The 19,766-nt window shown below is 43.7% G+C and overlaps 1 protein-coding gene across 2 annotated transcripts in view; it reads right to left on the bottom strand.

Annotated features, from left to right (window-relative positions):
- Vps53 (VPS53 subunit of GARP complex) overlaps positions 1 to 19,766 on the bottom strand; it is a 131,249-nt gene that overhangs the window by 41,260 nt on the left and 70,223 nt on the right. For both annotated transcript variants that reach the window (XM_021176885.3, XM_029483685.2), the window contains exons 12-13: positions 16,356 to 16,457; positions 6,589 to 6,683 (exon numbers count right to left, since the gene is read on the bottom strand). In XM_021176885.3, the coding sequence (XP_021032544.1) occupies positions 6,589 to 6,683; positions 16,356 to 16,457 (197 nt within the window). The remainder of the gene's footprint in view (positions 1 to 6,588; positions 6,684 to 16,355; positions 16,458 to 19,766) is intronic.

The following is a 19,766-nucleotide window of genomic DNA, read 5'->3' as shown; positions in this document are numbered from 1 at the left end:
TGTCATTTATTCTTCCCAATAGCTTTAAAGGGGAAGAAACCAAGGTTGGCAACATGAAGTACCTTTGCACAAGGTCACAGAGTCATTGGCACTGACCTCAGGTCTCTAGAGTACTATGCAGATACATGCCACACTGCTGTTCCTGACTCCCCCGCTGAGAGAAACCTCATGGACATGTGGTTTCCTTCTCGCTCTCCTCTGCAGCTTGAGCTTTGTGCCCAAGAACTGTGTAAGCATTTGCAGGTTTCACATAACATACTGTTAGGAGTTCTGCTGATTAAGTTAAAGATGAATGTGGAGTAAAGAGTATTACAGGGAACGATGAACAAAGGAAGACAAGCAATCGTCTCATTGCAGACTGGGCTCAGCATGATACGTGTGGATGGATCTGAAGTCAGCATTCAGAAATAATAAGTAGACTGGAAAGCAATGTAGCAGCGGCACTGGGAGGAGGTGGCCCAAGAGTCCCACACAGATTCAGCATGCATGCACTCAGAGCTGCACCCACTAACATGCACCCTTCTCACTTCTCTTGGGCTGGAGGTATGGACTTGCCTCTGGGGTGGGCTTAGGAGGAGACTGGGAGATGGGTTACATATGGACAAACGGAAGAAGCAAGTAAATGTATTGAGAGTGCGAGGAGCGTGCATCTTGCTATTGTGTTATAGAGGCAGTAATCAGCTTGGGAATCCCTGTGGTGCTAGGTTAGACTAGAGGTCTTGACATGAACCCACAGGCTTTAAGGTACAGGTAGTATGAAGATAGCCTGTGTGTGGATGCATCTATGCTCATGTGGGCACACGTTTCTCAGCTCTCTCAGCTGAGTGCCCAGGAACAATGGCACCCAGCACACTCACACCAGAGCCTGGTGTCTGAGATCACTCCCTAAAGAGAAATTGGGGAGCATGGAAGCAAGCATGATCCTAGGGCTGGACATAATGCACAAGATAAGCCTTTAGTGCATTTTAGTGTGCCAGAAAGAAAGGAGAGTGTTCAGGAAATGATAGGGTCATGGAAAAAGGATGAAGAGCCAGCTCAAGAGGTCCTCCTGGACACATCACAGGTAGCCTGAACACTAAAATGATCAGTTCTAGAGAGAAAAGGGCAATAGTGGGACAACTGGCGGAGCCAAGCAAGGCCTGGAGGCTGGTAGCAGCACCGTGCTGACTTTCATGTCCAGCTTTGTTGTTTGGGTTTCACGACAGGGCTTTGCTCTGTAGCCCAGGCTGACCTGGAATTTAAGGTTCTCCTGTCTCAGCAACTGAGCATTAGATCACAAGCATCTCCCACTGCATACACATAATGTGCTAGTTTTGATAACTTTTCTAAAGGTATAAATTGATTCTAATATAAAGTAAATTGAATACTTAAGGGTATTCTCTAGCCTCCCACACACATGTGCACTCACACTCTTCCCATGAACACACACACACACACACACACACACATTTTTAAATTTCAAGCCATCTTCAGCTATGTAGCAAGCTTTAGGACAGCCTGCCATACATGACATCTTGCCTCAAAATAAATAAATTAATGAATTAGATAAACACAACTGGTAAAATTCAACATGACCTCTGGATTTAACTGGTAATAAGAGATCAATGTGATCTTGAAGATTACATTACAGTTATGTAGACTGGGTCTTTTTAAACTTTTATATATTTTAAAAAGATCACTATGTACGTGTGTGTGTGTGTGTGTGCACATGCTGGGTGCTGGGAGCCCAGCATCAGTTCTCTGGAAGTGTACAGTGCTCTTACCCACCAAACCCAACAGAAGTTTATTGTTAGGTTTGTTTGCTGGTTTGTTTGAGGCAGTGCTGAGACTGAAACCCAGGGCCCTGTAGATGCTAGGTGGACACTGCCACTGATCTACCTTCCTACCCTCTATTTTTCATTTATATGCACACATGTGGGTCTGTCTACATATATGATGTATGTGTGCCCACAGGGGCAGAAGAGGTTGTCAGATCCCATGGAGCTGGGGTTCAGATGGTTGTGAGCATCTGATGAGAGTGCTGGGAGCTGAACTCGGGTCCTTGGCAAGAGCTGTTGTGTTGAGCCATCTTTCCAGCCCAGGTCCTTGATCTTAGGACATACACAGTCTTATTTCAGACTTGAGAGTTCAAATGGCTGAAACAGTGTATGTGCATAAACACATGGGTGTGTGTAGAAGAAAGGCGGGAAAGGCCAATGTGACAGAAAAGCTGGGGAAGGGGTAAAGACTTCTGTAGGCTTTCTTATTTGTTCTGAAAGTACACATTTTTTTTTTTTTAAACAAAACTAGGCTGTGGGTGTGACAAAGCTAAGAAGGGGTTAGGAATGGTAACAAGTTACTTTAAGGAACTCAGGAGAGTAAGCAGAAGTTGAGTCACAACAACTTCCTGACAAGGAAAACCACGGGATAGAGTGAAGACAGTGCTGATGTAGAAATCCCCCCACAAGTTAGCCAGGGGAATCACTACGAGCTCCAGAGCAGAAGGTGCAACACAGAAACGGGAAACCCACTTATGCAGGTAAGGGCAGCTTAGCCCAGCTTGTCACACAGGTGGTTTGCAGGAATTTGCTTCTTTCCTATATACTGGCTTGTGGGCCTTCTGCTGCGTGGCTATTTGCTGGGACAGGTTCTGCCAGAATGTCCCCTGGGCACAAAGAATGCTGAGAAGAGAGCACAGACCCCACGCCTGGCTCCATATGAAGTCTGCAGCCCCGATGAGGTGACCTTCCCACACAGGCATCCTGAGAGGGCAGAGCAGCCCCTGCACACCATCCACTGTGGACCAAGGAGCCACTTGTCGAGGTGTATCACTCGAATTACAAAGCCTATGAGACAGGCTGATGAACCTTAATGCAGACAGGACAAGACAGCCTAGAAGGGGTTAAGTGGCATGCTGAAGGCTTCAGGCTAGTCAATGCAGAACTCTAACTGAAATCCAGGTCCTCCTGGATGCAGGCCCCTCCTCTGTCTCCTGTGCTGGTGAGAGGTCTGTTCACCTCCCTTGCAGATGTCTGAGTGGAACTATGAGAGTAGTGACTGCACCCATCAGTCTGAGCTCTTTCTCAGCTCAGCATTCTCTGACCAAAGGAAAAAGTGGCTTTCTAAAGTCCCCTGAAATCATACACAAAATTACTATGTGTGTATAACTAATTTTTTTTGCTAAAGGTCTATAGTTTACTATTTATTCTTAGTTATTTATGTTACTGGGGATTGATCCTTATACATCCTAGGCAAGTACTCCACTGAGCTATGTCCACAACCCTCTTTTTACAGTGTATTTTTGAGGCAAGGTCTCACTAAGTTGCCCAGGCTGGATATGATCTCACTCTCTCGCCCAGGCAGACCTGGAACATGCAATCACTCCACTCTCCACTCCCCTGGGAGCTGGAATTATAGGCCCATACCTCTAGGAGTCTTGAAAGGATCTATGCCTTGTCGAAGGTAATAACTATTATAGGAATCAAGACCGACTCTGCTCTGCCAGGAGAGGAGTTGGAGTTCTTCAACTCTCTTCTGCTTCAAGCCCCTGCTCTGTGCTCCCGTGTGACTGCAGCTTCGGCAGCCCCCCAGTCCTGGGGGCCTGCCGCTCCCCAAGAGCTCCCTCAGAGCTTAGAAGCATCCTACGAGGGAAATGCCAGCCAAGCAGCCAGTGCAGCATCTTTCATAGGCCGAGAGGACCTGGGGAAGGAGGCCTGGCTCTTTGCCCAAAGCATCGTGAAAGCAACCTTCAGACTTTGATGAATCAAGTCCATGAAAAAAGTGGACAAAAAAACTGTGAAGGAGAAAAATAACTCTTTAGATCAGGAAGGTCTAGGCCAAGTAGCTTTTAGGTCTTTCTGAACTAAGGATTCTAAGGATCTGGGTTGACGGCTGGGGAGATGAGATGGTTCTGTTGATAAAGTGCTTGTTGCGTAAGTGTGAGGACCTGAGTTTGATCCCTATACTCTACATTAAGAAAATCCAGGTGTGGTGATGTACACTTACAATCCCAGCCCAGGAGAGAGAAGAGGAACCCCGGGGCTCACTGCCAAGCCAGTGTAGTCTACTCATTAAGTCCCAGGTCAGTATGACAGACCTTTCCTCAAAAAACTGAGGTGACGGGCTGGAGAGATGGCTCAATGGTTAAGAGCACTGACTGCTCTTCTAGAGGTTCTGAGTTCAATTTCCAGCAACTACATGGTGGCTCACAACCATCTGAAATGGGATCCAATGCCCTCTTCTAGTGTGTGTCTGAAGATAGCTGCAGTGTAATCATATAAATAAAAAATAAATAAATCTTAAAAAAAAACTGAGGTGACATCTACTGAGAAATAACACCAAGAGACAGGTGTATGTGCACACACACACATGCACACACACGAGGGTGGGCAGCTGTCAGGGTGCTTTCAAAGAACAAAGCAACATTGGTTACTAGTGTCTTCTGTGAGCCTGCTGGACACAGGGAGCAGCCTTCTCAAAGCAACTTTGCTTTTCTTGGTGTGTGCTGACTTGTGTTAACTGGAAGGTGTTTCACACGGTTTATATTCGGGGGTAGAAGAGAAGGTAAGAGTTTTTGACTATTGCCTATAAGACCAAGTGGGTGGGCATGGCGTGCCCCTAAAACATTCTTCTATCTTTTTTTTTTTTTTTTTTGGTTTTTAGAGACAGGGTTTCTCTGCAGCCCTGGCTGCCCTGGAACTCACTCTGTAGAGTGAGGCTGGCCTTGAATTCAGAAATCCCCCTGCCTCTGCCTCCCAAGTGCTGGGATTAAAGGCATGCGCCACCATGCCCAGCACCATTCTTCTATTCTTCCTCACAACCAGTCAGTTTCCTACGTGTGTTCTCCTGTGTGAACCACAGTCAGGTTTTCCTAAGTGGGTCTTTGTATCCTGGGCCAGCCTATGTCCTCAAAGCCTGCCCTGCTCCATTAACCCAAATTTTCCAAACTCCACTGTCCAGTGACTTCAATAGTGACCCTGGCCACTATTAAAGATCTGGGGATAAGAAGGGGTCACCCTTCTTTGTGAATAGTCTTCTGGCAACAAGGGGCCATATGCCACTAAATGGACCCTAGACCACTTCTGACTGTGAAGAAATGGCTGGAGGGGCCTGGTTTGTGAGAATGTGTGGAGCCTGTGGGTCTGTGAAAGAGCATGTAGCTGGGTGACTCCAAGTCCTTAACTAATACAAATGGGGAAGAAGAGAGAACTTCCCTACAGTAGAATTCCAATTAGAAGGTGGAGAAGAAAGGATGGAAACAGATGGCCAGCATTAGGCAGTAAGAACTGCTGCAGGCAAGAATCATCAAGCCCTGATTAAATGAACCAGCAGTGTCAAGAAATAAGATGCTCCCACCCACTAACTCAAAGCATTCCCTGCAAGACGCTTAATATAAAGAAAAAGCCCTGTAACTTGACAGTGGAAAAGGCTGGCAGGGCTTCACCTTAGCAGACAGAGCCGACACCAGCAGCCACCTGACACACTGAGAAGGCACTGCTATGGTTTTCTTACCAAAAGTATATAACCTGGATTTTGTTGTTTGGGAGCACAGTCTCATATGCAGCTCAGGCTGGCTCCAAGCTTGAAATTGCCTGCCTCCACTCCCTAAGCCATGGGTTAGAGTGTGTGCTGTAGTGGCAGAGCCTAACTTGGGTTTAAGACAGACAATAAATACATGAATCAATGTGTGTGGAGCTCCAGCTGCTCAGAAAGCTGAGGTGGGAGGATTACTTGATCCCAGGAGTTGAGAGCAGTCTGGGCAACATTAGAAACTGTTTCAAAAGAGAGGGTCTGGCAGGGGGGTGGGGTGGGTGAGGGGAGGGGAGGGGAGGGGAGGGGGAGTGGGTAGGAGAGGCCCAAAATCAGGCAAATGGAAATGGATGGCATTTCACAAAGCATCTGAAACATCTGGTTAGCCCTCTAGGAATGGGAATGCCAAGGTCAGAAAGACTAAGAAGAGTCAAGGCGTAGTTGGGATTAAAGGAGGCTACAGAGACCCCACATCGAAGGGCATGGTTATGAGGTCCCAGACCAGAAGCAGGATCAACCCTTCTTTGGATTTGATAGGTATGTTTACATTAAGGCATTCACAGCCTGAGGAAAGCTAGTGGAAATTTTTGTGCTGTTTTAAAACTTTTATGAAAGGAAAAATTACTTCACAATGAAAAGCCAAATTATAATTGAAAGTATATACTTCAGGGAGTAGGCTCTCTTACAATGTCTGGGTGTCTGACACTTTGTGGGGGGAGTCATGTGGTTGGGGCCCACATAGAGGTAGGGGTGGGAGGTGTTCCGATCCACATGGACTCTGATACAGCCAAACTCAGGCAGCACAGATTTGTGAGGAAAAGATGCCAGTGTAGTGGCACATGCCTTTAGTCCCAGCACTTGGGAGGCAAAGGCAGGCAGATCTCTATGAATTTAAAGTCAGCCAGAGCTACATATCCTATCTTAAACAAACAAACAAACAAACAAACAAACTATGGGCAAAATAAAAGGTTATATACAGAAGATACAATGGTATTCTTAATGACCCTGGGAGGAGTTGTCCCTGTGTAGGAACCAACATGATCAGAGGCTAGAAACAAAGGCAGAATACTTGTCACTCACTTGTCCTGGGACTCAATGTACACGTAGAGATGAGGCTCAAAACACTTGGAAACAATGCCATGAAACGGGTTGTCTGGGGCCTTGGGCTTCTTTGGCTGGAAAGAGAGGAAGGAGAATATGAACGAGTATGAACTGTATGTTTGAGCAACCTCTGCAAGATTTTAAGCAATTTCAAAGGAAACACCGAAGTTCTTATCTCACAGATAAAAACAGTGGACACTGCGTCACTCCAGCATTATTGATCCAGTGAGCCACTGCCAGTTTGTCAGTATTTTGAACTTGCTGTATTTTGGATATGCTGGAAGATCCACTGCTACTCTGATGTTATATGCATCTCTGATTTGGAAGCTCATCTTCAGTGGATGCTTTAAAGTTTAAATCTGGCTGGACTTAACACTGGAGTTACCACTGTTATTATGCATCTTGACACTAAGCGCCTTCTGCCGTCCCCTTACAATACTCCTTCATGGAGTCTTACTGCTGCCACCGCACAGCCCAGGAAATGAGGCTGAGCTCTTGCAGCAATCCCACAGGCACACGGGCAGACTTGTTCCTTCCTGCAATGGTCCCAGATTTCAGACTTTGATTAACAAATAATATAAGAAAGAGAGGAGGGGGAGGCCAACAGAGGGGTTGCCACCTTGTTCTCTACTTTCTAGCTTCACCACTTGCAGTCCTTCAGCATGAGGGTATCCTGTCTAGAAAGCCTGGTGGGGAGACTGTCTTGTCCCCACACTGATACTTAAAAATTGCCAGGAAGCAGGTTACTTGGCAGCAACCATTTAAAAATTGTATTCTCTTCCTAATTCCTTTCCAATCATCTAAAAATAAGAATCTCTCTGTTAGTTTTAAAAAACTGTTAATCTGTCTACTGTCACCAGCAAAGACTCTATACCAAAGGTCCGAGAGTTCAAACTGAATACAAACCATGCCTGTAACATACTTGCTGACTAGAACTGCTGCTTACAGACTTCCCTTCCTCTCTTTGTAGCTCTGGAGATCAAACCCAGGGTCTTGTACACTAGTAAGCACTCTACCACACTTCATTAATCAGCTTAGTGAGGAATAAAAGCTTGAACTGAGCACAGTGGTATGTTTCTGCTACCTCAGTACTCCACAACAGGAGGAGCTGAAGTCTGAGGCCAGCCTGGGCTACAGAACAACATACTGTCTCAAAAAAACAAAACAAAACCCCCCAAAACAACAACAACAAAACAACAAACAAAAAAGGGGCTCAAGATGTTGCTCCACTGGTATGTTAAACACACACACACACACACACACATTCTTTCTCTGTCTCTTTCTCTCTGTGTGTCTCTGTCTCTCTTTCTCTCTCTCTCTCCCCACCTTCCTCTGTTCATAATGTACAACACACTAAATTCAGAGATAAGCATACTTCTGTAAATTAATACTGTCATCAAAGCTGCAAGTACACCCTCTTCCTCTCACCTCCATTATGATTATGAATATGATGATGTTAACTGGTAAGAATATTTTATAGAAGTCTACTCTCTTAAACTACTTCTATCTTAATGCACACTAAAAAAAAGATAGGTATTGACGCTCCACTCCACAAAATGGTGGTAGACAGTGAGCTCGAGTCCAAAGTGTTTGAGATCACAGACTTCACCACAGCCTCAGAATGGGAAAGATTTATTTCAAAAGTTGAAGAAATCTTGAATGACTGGAAACTGATCAGACACTATCTCGGAAAACCACTGGAAAGGCTTCCAGTTTCCATCTGCGCCCGGAGCTGATCCCGTACTATAGCGCTCCTTACCCAAATACCTCTGGGAGACAGCGGGTCTCCCAAGAGTGCTGACAAGCCTGTGAGCACAGGTAAGACCACCACTTCTGCTCAGAGGGAACCATCTGGAGCCCTCAGAGACAGCAAGACCAGCTAACACCAGAGATAACCAGATGGCAAGAAGCAAGGGCAAGAACATAAGCAACAGAAACCAAGGCTACTTGGCATCATCAGAACCCAGTTCTCCCACCACAGCAAGCCCTGAATACCCCAACACACCATAAAAGCAAGACTCTGATTTAAAATCACATCTCATGATGATGATAGAGGAATTTAAGAAGGGCATAAATAACTCCCTTAAAGAAATACAGGAGAACACAGGTAAACAGCTTGAAGCCCTTAAGAGGAAACAAAAAAAATCTCTTAAAGAATTGCAGGAAAACACAACCAAACAGGTGAAGGAACTGAACAAAACTGTGCAGGATCTAAAGATGGAAATAGAAACAATAAAGAAATCACAAAGGAAGACAACCCTGGAAATAGAAAACCTAGGAAAGAGATCAAGAATCATAGATGCAAGCATCACCAACAGAATACAAGAGATAGAAGAGAGAATCTCAGGTGCAGAAGATACCATAGAAAACATTGACACAACAGTCAAAGAAAATGCAAAATGTAAAAAGCACCTAAACCAAAACATCCAGGAAATCCAGGACACAATGAGAAGACCAAACCTAAGTATAATAGATATAGAAGAGAGTGAAGATTCCCAACTCAAAGGGCCAGTAAATATCTTCAACAAAATTATAGAAGAAAACTTCCCTAAAGAAAGAGATGCCTATAAACATACAAGAGGCCTACAGAACTCCAAATAGACTGGACCAGAATAGGAATTCCTCCCATCACATAATAGTCAAAACACCAAATGCACTAAACAAAGAATATTAAAAGCAGTAAGGGAAAAAGGTCAACTAACCTTTTTCCCTTATAAAAAGGCAGACCTATCGGAATTACACCAGACTTCTCACCAGAGACTATGAAAGCCAGAAGATCCTGGCCAGATGTTATACAGATCCTAATAGAACACAAACACTAGCCCAGGCTACTATACCCAGCAAAACTCTCAATTTCCATAGACGGAGAAACCAAGATATTCCACGACAAAACCAAAATTACACAATATCTTTCCACAAATCCAGCCCTACAAAGGATAAGATGGAAAACACCAACACAAGGAGGGAAGCTACACACTAGAAAAAGCAAGAAATCAATCTTTCAACGAACCCAAAAGAAAATAAAACATAAAAATAACATCAAAAATGACAGGAACTGCCGGGCGTGGTGGCGCACGCCTTTAATCCCAGCACTCGGGAGGCAGAGGCAGGCGGATTTCTGAGTTCAAGGCCAGCCTGGTCTACAAAGTGAGTGCCAGGACAGCCAGGGCTACACAGAGAAACCCTGTCTCGAAAAACCAAAAAAAAAAAAAAAAATGACAGGAACCAACAATCACTATTCCTTAATATCTCTTAACATCAATGGACTCAATTCTCCAATAAAAAGACATAGACTAACAGACTGGATATGTAATCAGGACCCAACATTTTGCTGCATACAGGAAACACACCTCAGTGACAAAGGCAGACACTACCTCAAAGTAAAGGGCCAGAAAACAATTTTCAAGCAAATGGTCCCAAGAAACAAGCTGGAGTAGCCATTCTAATATCGAATAAAAGCAACTTTCAACCAAAAATTATCAAAAAGGATACAGAAGGACACTTCATACTCATCAAAGGAAAAATCTACCAAGATGAACTCTCAATTCTGAACATCTATGCTCCAAATGCAAGGGCACCCACATTCATAACAGAAACTCTACTAAAGCTCAAAAGCACACATTGCACCTCACACAATAATAGTGGGAGACTTCAACACCCCATTCTCATCAATGGACGGATCATGAATTGCAGAGATACATTGAAACTAACAGGAGTTATGGACCAAATGGATTTAACATTCCATCCTAAAACAAAAGAATATACCTTCTTCACAGCACCTCATGGTACCTTCTCCAAAATTGACCATATGACCAGTTACAAAACAGGCCTCAACAGAGACAAGAAGATTGGCATAATCCTATGCATCCATCACATCACCACAGACTAAGGCTGGTCTTCAATAGCAACAAAAACAACAGGAAGCCCACATACACATGAAAGCTGAACAATGCCTTACTCAATGATAACTTGGCCAAGGAAGAAATAAAGAAATTAAAGACTTTTTAGAATTTAATGAAAATGAAGACACAACATACCCAAACTTATGAGACACAATGAAAGCAGTGCTAAGAGGAAAACTCAGCTCTGAGTGCCTCCAAAAAGAAACTGAAGAGAGAGCATACACTACCAGCTTAACAGCACACCTGAAAGCTCTAGAACAAAAAGAAGCAAATACATCCAAGAGGAGTAAACTGCAGGAAATAATCAAACTTGGAGCTGAAATCAACCAAGTAGAAAAAAAAGAACTATACAAAGAATCAACAAAACCGGGAGCTGGTTCTTTGAGAAAATCAACAAGATAGATAAACCCTTAGCCAGACTAACCAGGAGGCACAGAGACAGTATCCAAATTAACAAAATCAGAAAAGGGGATATAACAACAGAAACTGAGGAAATTTTAAAAAATCATCAGATCCTACTACAAAAGCCTATTTCAACAAAACTGGAAAATCTGGATGAAATGGACAATTTTCTAGACAGATACCAAATACGAAAGTTAAACCAGGATCAGATAAACCATCTAAACAGTCCCAAAACCATTAAAGAAGTAGAAGCAGTCATTAAAAGTCTCCCAACCAAAAAAAGCCCAGGACCAGATGGGTTTAGGGCAGAGTTCTATCAGACCTTCAAAGAAGACCTAATACCAGTACTCCTCAAACAATTCCAAAAAACAGAAACAGAAGGAACACTGCCCAATTTATCCTATGAAGCTACAGTTACACTGAGTATTCTCCCTTGCAGATAAAATGGTTTCTGTCTAATCAGGAACTTTTCACAATTTCCTTTTATAGAGGACTTCATAGGAGATTTTTTTTATACTTCTATCTTGTTTAATGTTCCAAATAGATTTTAAAAACTGGTTGAGTGCATACTACTTTTAGCTTCAAAAGATATCATGTATATTTAAGAGGTATTTAACTATTATAAATTATTTTTATGACTTAAAAAATGTCAATACTGAGTATATTTTAAAATAAATTTTATTAGTTTAATAAAAAATTAAATTAAACTTAAAACAAAAAGCTAGGAGTGGTGGCACATATCTGTATTTGAGCTATATGGGAGACAGAGGCAGAAAGATAGCCTGAGAACAACCCCGGCAATATGGTGAGACCCTGTCTCAAAAAACAAAGAACTGGGCCAGTGAGCAGGTTCAGCACTTACCACAAGATTGCCAACTTGAATTGGATATCAGGACCCACAGAGTGGAAGAAGAGAACAACTCCACAAGCTGTCCTCTGACTTCCATACCAGTATCAAGATATGTGGTCCCTTTCCTCCACTCTAAACAAACAAAATGTAATACAAATTTTTAAAATAAAAATAACTGCTAAAAACTGGAAAAGCTGCCCCCCAGTAACAGACAGAAATCTATCTACTTTCTTAGCATCTGGTTATTTACAAGTCACTTTAATCAGTCAAAAACATCTTTTAGTTGGGCATAATGGCTCATTCATATCTTTAATCCCAGGTGGATCTCTGTGAGTTCAAGGCCAGCCTGGTCTACAGAGCAAGCTCTAAGACAGCCAGGGCTACACAGAGAAATCCTATCTAAAAAAAAAAAAAAAAAAAAAACAAAGACAAAAACTCAAACATTTAAAATTTAATTTTCAATAAAAATTAAATATTGCTGGGTGTGATGGTTCATGCTTTTAATCCCAGCATTTGGTAGGCAGATGCAGGAAAAGATCTGAGTTCTGGGCTAGCCAAGGCTACAGAAAAGGGGGAAGGTGAGAGGGGGACCTTTACAACTTTATATACACCCTATAATTTTGTTTCTCTTTCACATCTAGTAAGTTTCATGTTTTTAAATTTTAGCCCAGATTTCTTAAAAATTCTGGTTCTGTTTTTGTTTTTTAAGACAAAGAGCTTCATTCTGTACCCTAGAAAATCCTTCTGCTTCTACCTCCTAAGTACTGAAATACCAGGGATATCCCATTACACCTGCTCAAAACTCCGGTCTTTCTTAATGATAAATATCCACCAGATCTTGTGGATCTTACCACGTGGATCTCCCACCAATGCTGGGCCCTGGAGAGGACTTTGAGAGGGTCTCTGGGAAAGCACAGGGCTTTACCCAGCCCACAGCTGCTCACCTCAGAGCACGGGTACCAGGAGCTGGTCTCTGTTTCTTCTAGGTTAACACAGATGACCCATCATGAAGGCTGTGAGGGGTATGCGCATGCATATGTGTGTTCACCCGTGTGTGTGTGTGTGTGTGTGTGTGTGTGTGTGTGTGTGTGTGTGTGTGTGAGAGGGAGAGAGAGAGAGAGAGAGAGAGAGAGAGAGAGAGAGAGAGAGAGAGAGAGAATGATCCTGAGCACGAAGTGTAGTTACCAGCTGGCTAATAAAATAAAGGTTTCTCCAGCTGATCCCAACAACGCATCTTCACGTGGGTTCTGGGGGTTGAGCTCAATTAGTCAGGCTTGTACAGAAGCACCTTTTTCTGCCTCAGCCTTCCAAGAAGGGGCGCAAGTTTATACTGCTTTGCCTGGCAAAAAATAGTTTAACTAACAAGTGGTTCCAAAGACTGGATCTTGTATATGAAGACATTTTAGGAATATCTTAATCTGTGGTTTTGCTTATAGTTTCCTAACTGTGTACAAAACAACATATGGTTTTAAGCGCATGTCTAACAAGTCTAAAGGCTCCTTGGTGAGTATAACATACAGATCTGTACTTGGGAGAACACCGCTTTGTGATGCTCTAACAAGGTCATCTAGACTGATGTTCATGGGTCTTTCCATAGTGAGGCTCCACAGAATACACAGAAGCTGCATCAGCAGACAGGCAGGTGCCCCAAGTCCACCTCAGTCTATCTCTGCCTTGTCTGTCATTAGTCCTGTCACCACAGTGCCTAGTTCCTGTTGATGTATTCTATGAGCTGAAGCATGGCAGGGATAACAAGAGGCACTGCCCAGGTTTCTTTCTCTTACCACTTTTTCACAGGGCTGCCCCGGCCCATGGCTGCTCTATGAACATACTCATGTTTAGTGAGTAGGTGCTGGAATTTCAGCTCACACTGGTGTCTCCCTTTGCACCAGGCAGCTCCCCGAAGAGCTGATCCTCAGCTTAAAGAATACACTAAGTCATTTAGCAGTAGCACTCAGGCTGGACTGCTGAGTGTGTGAATTCTGTCCAAGAGCTGCAGATGTTTAAGCTATTTCCTCCCGGAGTTTGATGGAATAATAAAAGGTTACTGTTGTCACAGTAAGGAGGTCTGCAGCTGGTCCCATTTCCTTTTATTACTATCCAATGTAAACAGATTAAATCTAACTGCTTGGATCACCAGAAGGGTGCATTTGTAAACCAGAAATTCCTGATTTCTTCTCTCTCCTCCTGTGCCCTCAGTTCCTTTTCAAATGTTCTTTTTATATTACTGGGAATATCTTGGCAACTAGGCACTCAGGTCTTCTCATGAAGTAGACACTACTTTTTCAAGTTCACTCCTTTCTCAGCAGCTAGGCACAAACTGCAACAGGGAGCAAGAGCTGACCTTGACCCTGGGAGCCAACTGCCTACTGGCTGGAGCAAGGAGATGGCTCAAGTAACGTAGGACAACAGAAGGGGCTCCCTGCTAATGCTGTGGAGTCTCTTCCCTGCACCCCAAGAGCTCCCGTTCTTCCGGTACATAAAATTCCAGAAGCCAACTGGCTGCTGGAAAGGCAATCTGAGAGTCCATCTAGCAAGCCAGAGGTGTGAATAACATATGGGGGGCATTAGTCACTGTGTGAGTGTTACTACTAATAAAGAACAGCCTTAAATGACGGGGACATCGCCTAGATCAGGATTTGTTATTAGTTTTGTTTTGCTTTGTTTTTTTTTAAACACATGTAAAACTTTAGGTGTAAAACAAGCTTGGCCTGGAGGTCCACACACAAAGTAACTGAGAACGGAGCTGCTATGGCTGCAGGGACCTTGGTCTCTTTCTCTCCCAACTCCCCAAGGACCATCAAAGAATACAGCATGAAGGTTACAATATGACAGCATGGAGGCTGAGAGAGCCTAAAACCTATCTAAGGCTAGCACCTGTGAGCAGCAGACACAGGCCCCGAATTCTCATCACTGCAGAGTCCTGCTTTCCCCTGCCTGCTCGTCCAGGATCAGTCATCACTGTCCTTAGAACCTTCAGGTCTTGGTCTTACAACAGTCACTTCAAGCTTTCATGAAGAGGAAAAAATTTCAAGGCAAAACCAAAGTCATATTTTATCCAGCAAAAGGGTGCAAAGGTAATGAAGGGACTCTGCCGACTCAGTGTAAAGGCACCCAGAAGTAACCAGCTAACACAGAGCTCTGAGCGCTCAAACTGCATGGCTCTAACTAATCAAGGCAAAGGCAGCTTATAGAATGGGGAGGCAGGAAGGCCCCATACAAAGCATGACTGCACAAGGCATGTTTCTATTAAGCAGGTGGCCCAGTGGAATTTACCAAAAAAATTGAAGCCCCTCCAATCTGAGTACTTGCTCCCACTCTGAAAACTGCACAGGGGTCAGAAGCAATATCCCCTTGTCTGTGCTACCTAATAATACCACAGCTTTAAACAAGCTACAGCTAGCCCCACTTTTCTGGGATAGACTCACAGCAACCCTCAGTTCTTCCCGATTACTTTTGCCCATAAACTTCACTTCTATGGCCTTCACTTTTTAATAAGACATAAAGTGTGTATGGGGGGGGGGGGGTGCTAGGAAAGGAATTCAAGTTTCCATCTGCTAGACCTGCCTGCTAGTCCCACCCCTCCACTTCCAAACTTATAGCCCTGTGTGAGCAAGCTGGTGAGCCTCTCTGAGCTGTACTTTCATCACCTGTAAACCAGAGGGAGGCAGAGTGAAAGTGAAATGAAAGAAAGCGTGTAAAGATTTTGAAATTATAAAGTGCCTTAAATGTGAGGTATCTGTGTTATTACAATTACTTAATCAATGGAACAGACACATTTAATGGCTTCTAGGAATTCTGCTGTCTGACTCCTGTCAGAATTCACCCAACCTTGCCACTTGGAATGCAGAGCTAGCTGCACAATGTGTGGCTGTATTTCCTCAAGCTGGCCTCCCAGCTACCTCCCTTTGGCTGGTGTCTGGAGAGAAACAATGCCACCAAATAACCCTCTAGCAGCCAAGTGTAGAGAATGAAAGAGAAGGAGCTCTAATCCAGAAAGGAAACGGCTGACTTACTGCTCTAACATCTCTTGTCATAAAATAGCAATGAAACAAAAACACCATTCTGTAGGAAGAAGGGACAGGAAATTTTGAGCTGGACAGAAAGTGCTGAAGGAAATTAAAAGTGCTGGTGTGCTCCGAAAAGAAACTCCAAAGGCACTGCTGGTCACCCTGATGTTTCCAAGGCCTCCCCACTGGCTTCCAATTGGCTAGCTCTGTGTGGAGGGCTCTCCCAGCCCGGGGATGGCATGGCTAACCTCAGAGTATCTTGCATCATCACAGCACTGGAGGAGAAGAAGGGAGCTGCCTGACAGCCCCAGAAGATGCTGAACAAGGCAGAACTATAACTGGGCAGCCCTGTGCACAGGCTGAGGCAAGCATGTGGTGCTTCATGCTGAGTGGAGGCTCTTCTGCAACACATCAGAGCAGGAACATTGTTCTTCGTCATCTGATTGCGTCCTTATACAAGGCCTTCTGTAAAACCCACTTTGTCATGATCTCTGAGTGTGATCCTGGCCAGATCATACGTGAAGTGAGCAGCCCACTTTCAGGAAGAGCATGAGTTACACACTACAATACAAGCAGACTTACTTGCTCTAACTCTCCTTTCTCCAGAGCCAGCTCCTCCATCTCTGGTGTTGTCTCATCTTCCAGGAAAGGATTGGTAGATGGTGGTGGGGACTCCAGCTTTTTCTATTAAGACATGAGAAAGGTGTTATTTTTGAGCATGAGCCTGTGGGGCAACTCACTTTATCCAAGTTTTTCTAACATCTGGATCATTGGATTTGTCCTCATAACAAGGTTGGAGGCACAGGGACCACATCCTCACCCAAATTGTCCTCTTCCACTTTCTAGAGCCTGCGCTGTCTACCCTACTCCGATTCTTTTTTATTTTATTTTATTTTTATTTTTTAAAGGCAGGGTCTCTCTACATAGCCCTGGCTGTCTTAGAACTCACCATGTGGACCAGGTACCCTTATTCCAATTCTAATCTGGCTAAAACTCTCACTCATCCTTTAGTCTTCATTTGAGAGGTTTCTTTTTCTGGGAAGCCTTCTTCATCTGCCGAGTGTGGGTTACATGCCTTTGCCACGTGTGTATTCCTCAAGGGTGTTTATAAAGCCGGGTATAGTTGCCTATACCTGTAACCCTTATGTTACAGGGTTACATGGAGACTGGTAACCAGATACTTGCTGGCTGCTCCAGTTGAGAAACAGTGAGCCTATCTCAAGGGATAAGGCTTAGAAAGAGAATCAACATCCTTCTCTGGCCTCCACATGTACACATACCTGCACACTCATACACATGAACACTCACACACATGCACACTCACACACATGCACATTCCAACACACACACATAATCAGAAACATCTTTTATGCTTAAGTGCTAGGAGTTTCAGCGAACCCAAATGATAAGCAAAAGGGCTGATTGATGCTGGGGTGAGGTGATGTGGCAAGGGATGGATCCTAGAGACAAGAGGCTACGTCAAAAAGGAGTTTCCAAATGTATTTGTGACATTTTAGCATCACCAGTAATATAAACTGATATAATTCCTAAAACCAGGAGAAGGCCACAGTTGGATGATAGTGTAAATGGCTGCAAAGTGCCAAGGTATCATCCAAAGGTATTACAAACAAAAACCAAATGTAAACTGTTGTAGTAAATGCTTCATCTCAAATGGGAGTTTCTACCCCACCTTTGATCATTCACTTCCCAGATAAAAGGCACACAACTTTTATATTTATAATAAACCTTAGCACTACAACTGGGTATCTACCCTCTAAGCTATTAGTTTTTACCTCCCTATCAATAACCTCAAGTTATGACTTGCCATGTTCCACGTGGGCAGTTCATACTCGGCTTGGCCAGCCTATATAGCCAGTTCTTACAATCCGTTACCCCACGGTGTCTCTCTTCTCTCCATCTTCTTCTCTCCCAGAAACCAAAACCCCTAAGGTATCTGCTATGAGCTTTAAGATAATTCTATTTATACACATTTAAACTACTAAATTATTGTCTAAAGCACTTGGGTGCTATTTTGTAGTCAGAAAATGGCTTCTATATATGAAGAAAGCCTTGTGATGACTACATCAGCTTAAGGTAATCATTATTAAGGCAATGGCTTTTGCAGAAAACTGGCAAGAAACAGTGCATTCAAACAATCAGGCAAACATTTAAGGTCTGCATCCTCTGCATGCTAGCTTCTCGATCTGCTGTAAATCATGTGTGTGTGTGTATGTGAGAGAAAGAGAGAGAAAGAGAGAGAGAGAGAGAGAGAGAGAGAGAAGGGGAGAGAGGGAGAGGGAGAGAGAGAGACCTATGCTCTTAAGCCTTGACTTTGAAGAGTTGCTAGTCTTTGGCCAGGCACAGAGACACACGCCTGTAATTACAACACTCTAGAGCACAGTTCTCAACCTGTAGGTTTGTTCTAGTCAGAATCCAGTCTGTGCTATCCAGTGAGTTCCAGAACAGTCTGGAACTCGGTAAGAATCTGTCTAAAAACAACAAACAAGCAAACAAACAACATTGCTGACATTTTAAGAGAGTGTGGGAATACTCATATTTTAAGGGAAGGGGAAGAATTTACCAGACCTAAACTTTAACATTAAATTAGTTAGACTAGGCATGCTGATGGGTACCTGAAGTCCCAGTTTGTTTTTTTTTTTGTTGTTGTTGTTTGTTTGTTTGTTTGAAAAGTAAGGCAGGAGAATCGCTTAAGCCAAGGAGTTTGAAACCAGACAGGGCAATACAAAACATCATTTCAATAAAACAAGACAAGACAAAACAAAACATAACTCCCTAGCTAGAGATATAGCTCAGAGGTAGAGTTCGTGCCTAGACACAGCTACACAGTGAGTTCAAGGCAAGCTTGGGCTACCTGAGAGTCTGCATCAAAAAATAAAAAACATAAAACAAGTGAACAATTAAATTAGTTAGGGGCCTTAAATTCACTGAGTGGGGGAATCACACTCCTGAGTAGAGTTGCTATGACTCGGGGTATCTGGTGCCTCGTGGGGGTGAAAAGCAGGCCCCTTTGCTAAAATTAAAGCCCTGCTCTAAACCATTCCATGAAAGAAATGGGATCTGAACTTTTAATAGTAAATGTTCTTTATCTACTGCTAAGTCCATTAAAGTTGGGAATAACAGCTTGACTTTTATATAGCTGAACTTCACTTTTAAAGCATAATGTGTTATTTATTGAATAAATGAAGAAACAAACAAATAAAACCAGAGTCAAGGAAACAGACAGTGTTCCTGGAGTCTATGTCCCACTGAGGAACATATCAAATGAAAGGATAAAAGAAAAAGGAAAGACAACATGAAAGGCAGCACTGGACATGAAGAGCATCGTGAAGCAGGACCCCTCAACTAGAAGTCACGGTGAGTTCCCTTCTTCTGTCCACACACTGATGAAGTCATGGAGGGAATCATGGACAAGAAACCTCTAGCACATTCTTAGGGCACACACATTCCTTCATCCACTCACAAATGGATGTACTGGGTACCCAGGAAAGCATGGAGTAAGATAGACCTGCTCTGCTCTCCATCTGCTAAGACTGAGGCTTCAATCAACCACAGAAACATGCCATAAGGGATCTGAAGAAAAAGTAATTGCTATGAAGACATGCGGTAGAGGGGCAGAGCCTCTGGAGACAGGATAGGAGAGCTGCTCCTGAGCTTCATGAGGGTAAGAAGTGTGGGGTGAGTGCTTTCTAGGCTTGGGCAACAGCATTCATTTGCCATGCAATGGATATTAATTATGTGTTTGCCCCATCCAGACTCCCTGTGCTGCATGGGCAATGCAGAAGGAATAGACAAGGAAGAGAGGCCCTGTGAGAGGGGACTGAGGACCTGGCTGGCTGGAGCAGGGAAGAGCAGGAAATGTAAGTAAGGGGAGGCAGTAACAGCATGAGTCTTGGGGAATCTGCAGGAAGGATGGCAGAGGTGTGAAGTACAAGGCAGAGGGCCCAGTCTAGTGCCTTTTGTAGGCATGGTAAG

Source organism: Mus caroli, unplaced genomic scaffold, assembly GCF_978045245.1.
Source record: "Mus caroli unplaced genomic scaffold, Mus_caroli_1 scaffold_13, whole genome shotgun sequence".
Classification (NCBI taxonomy): Eukaryota; Metazoa; Chordata; class Mammalia; order Rodentia; family Muridae; genus Mus; species Mus caroli.
The sequence above is the reverse complement of the archived record's forward strand: the minus strand, read 5'-3'. Positions and strand labels throughout refer to the sequence as shown.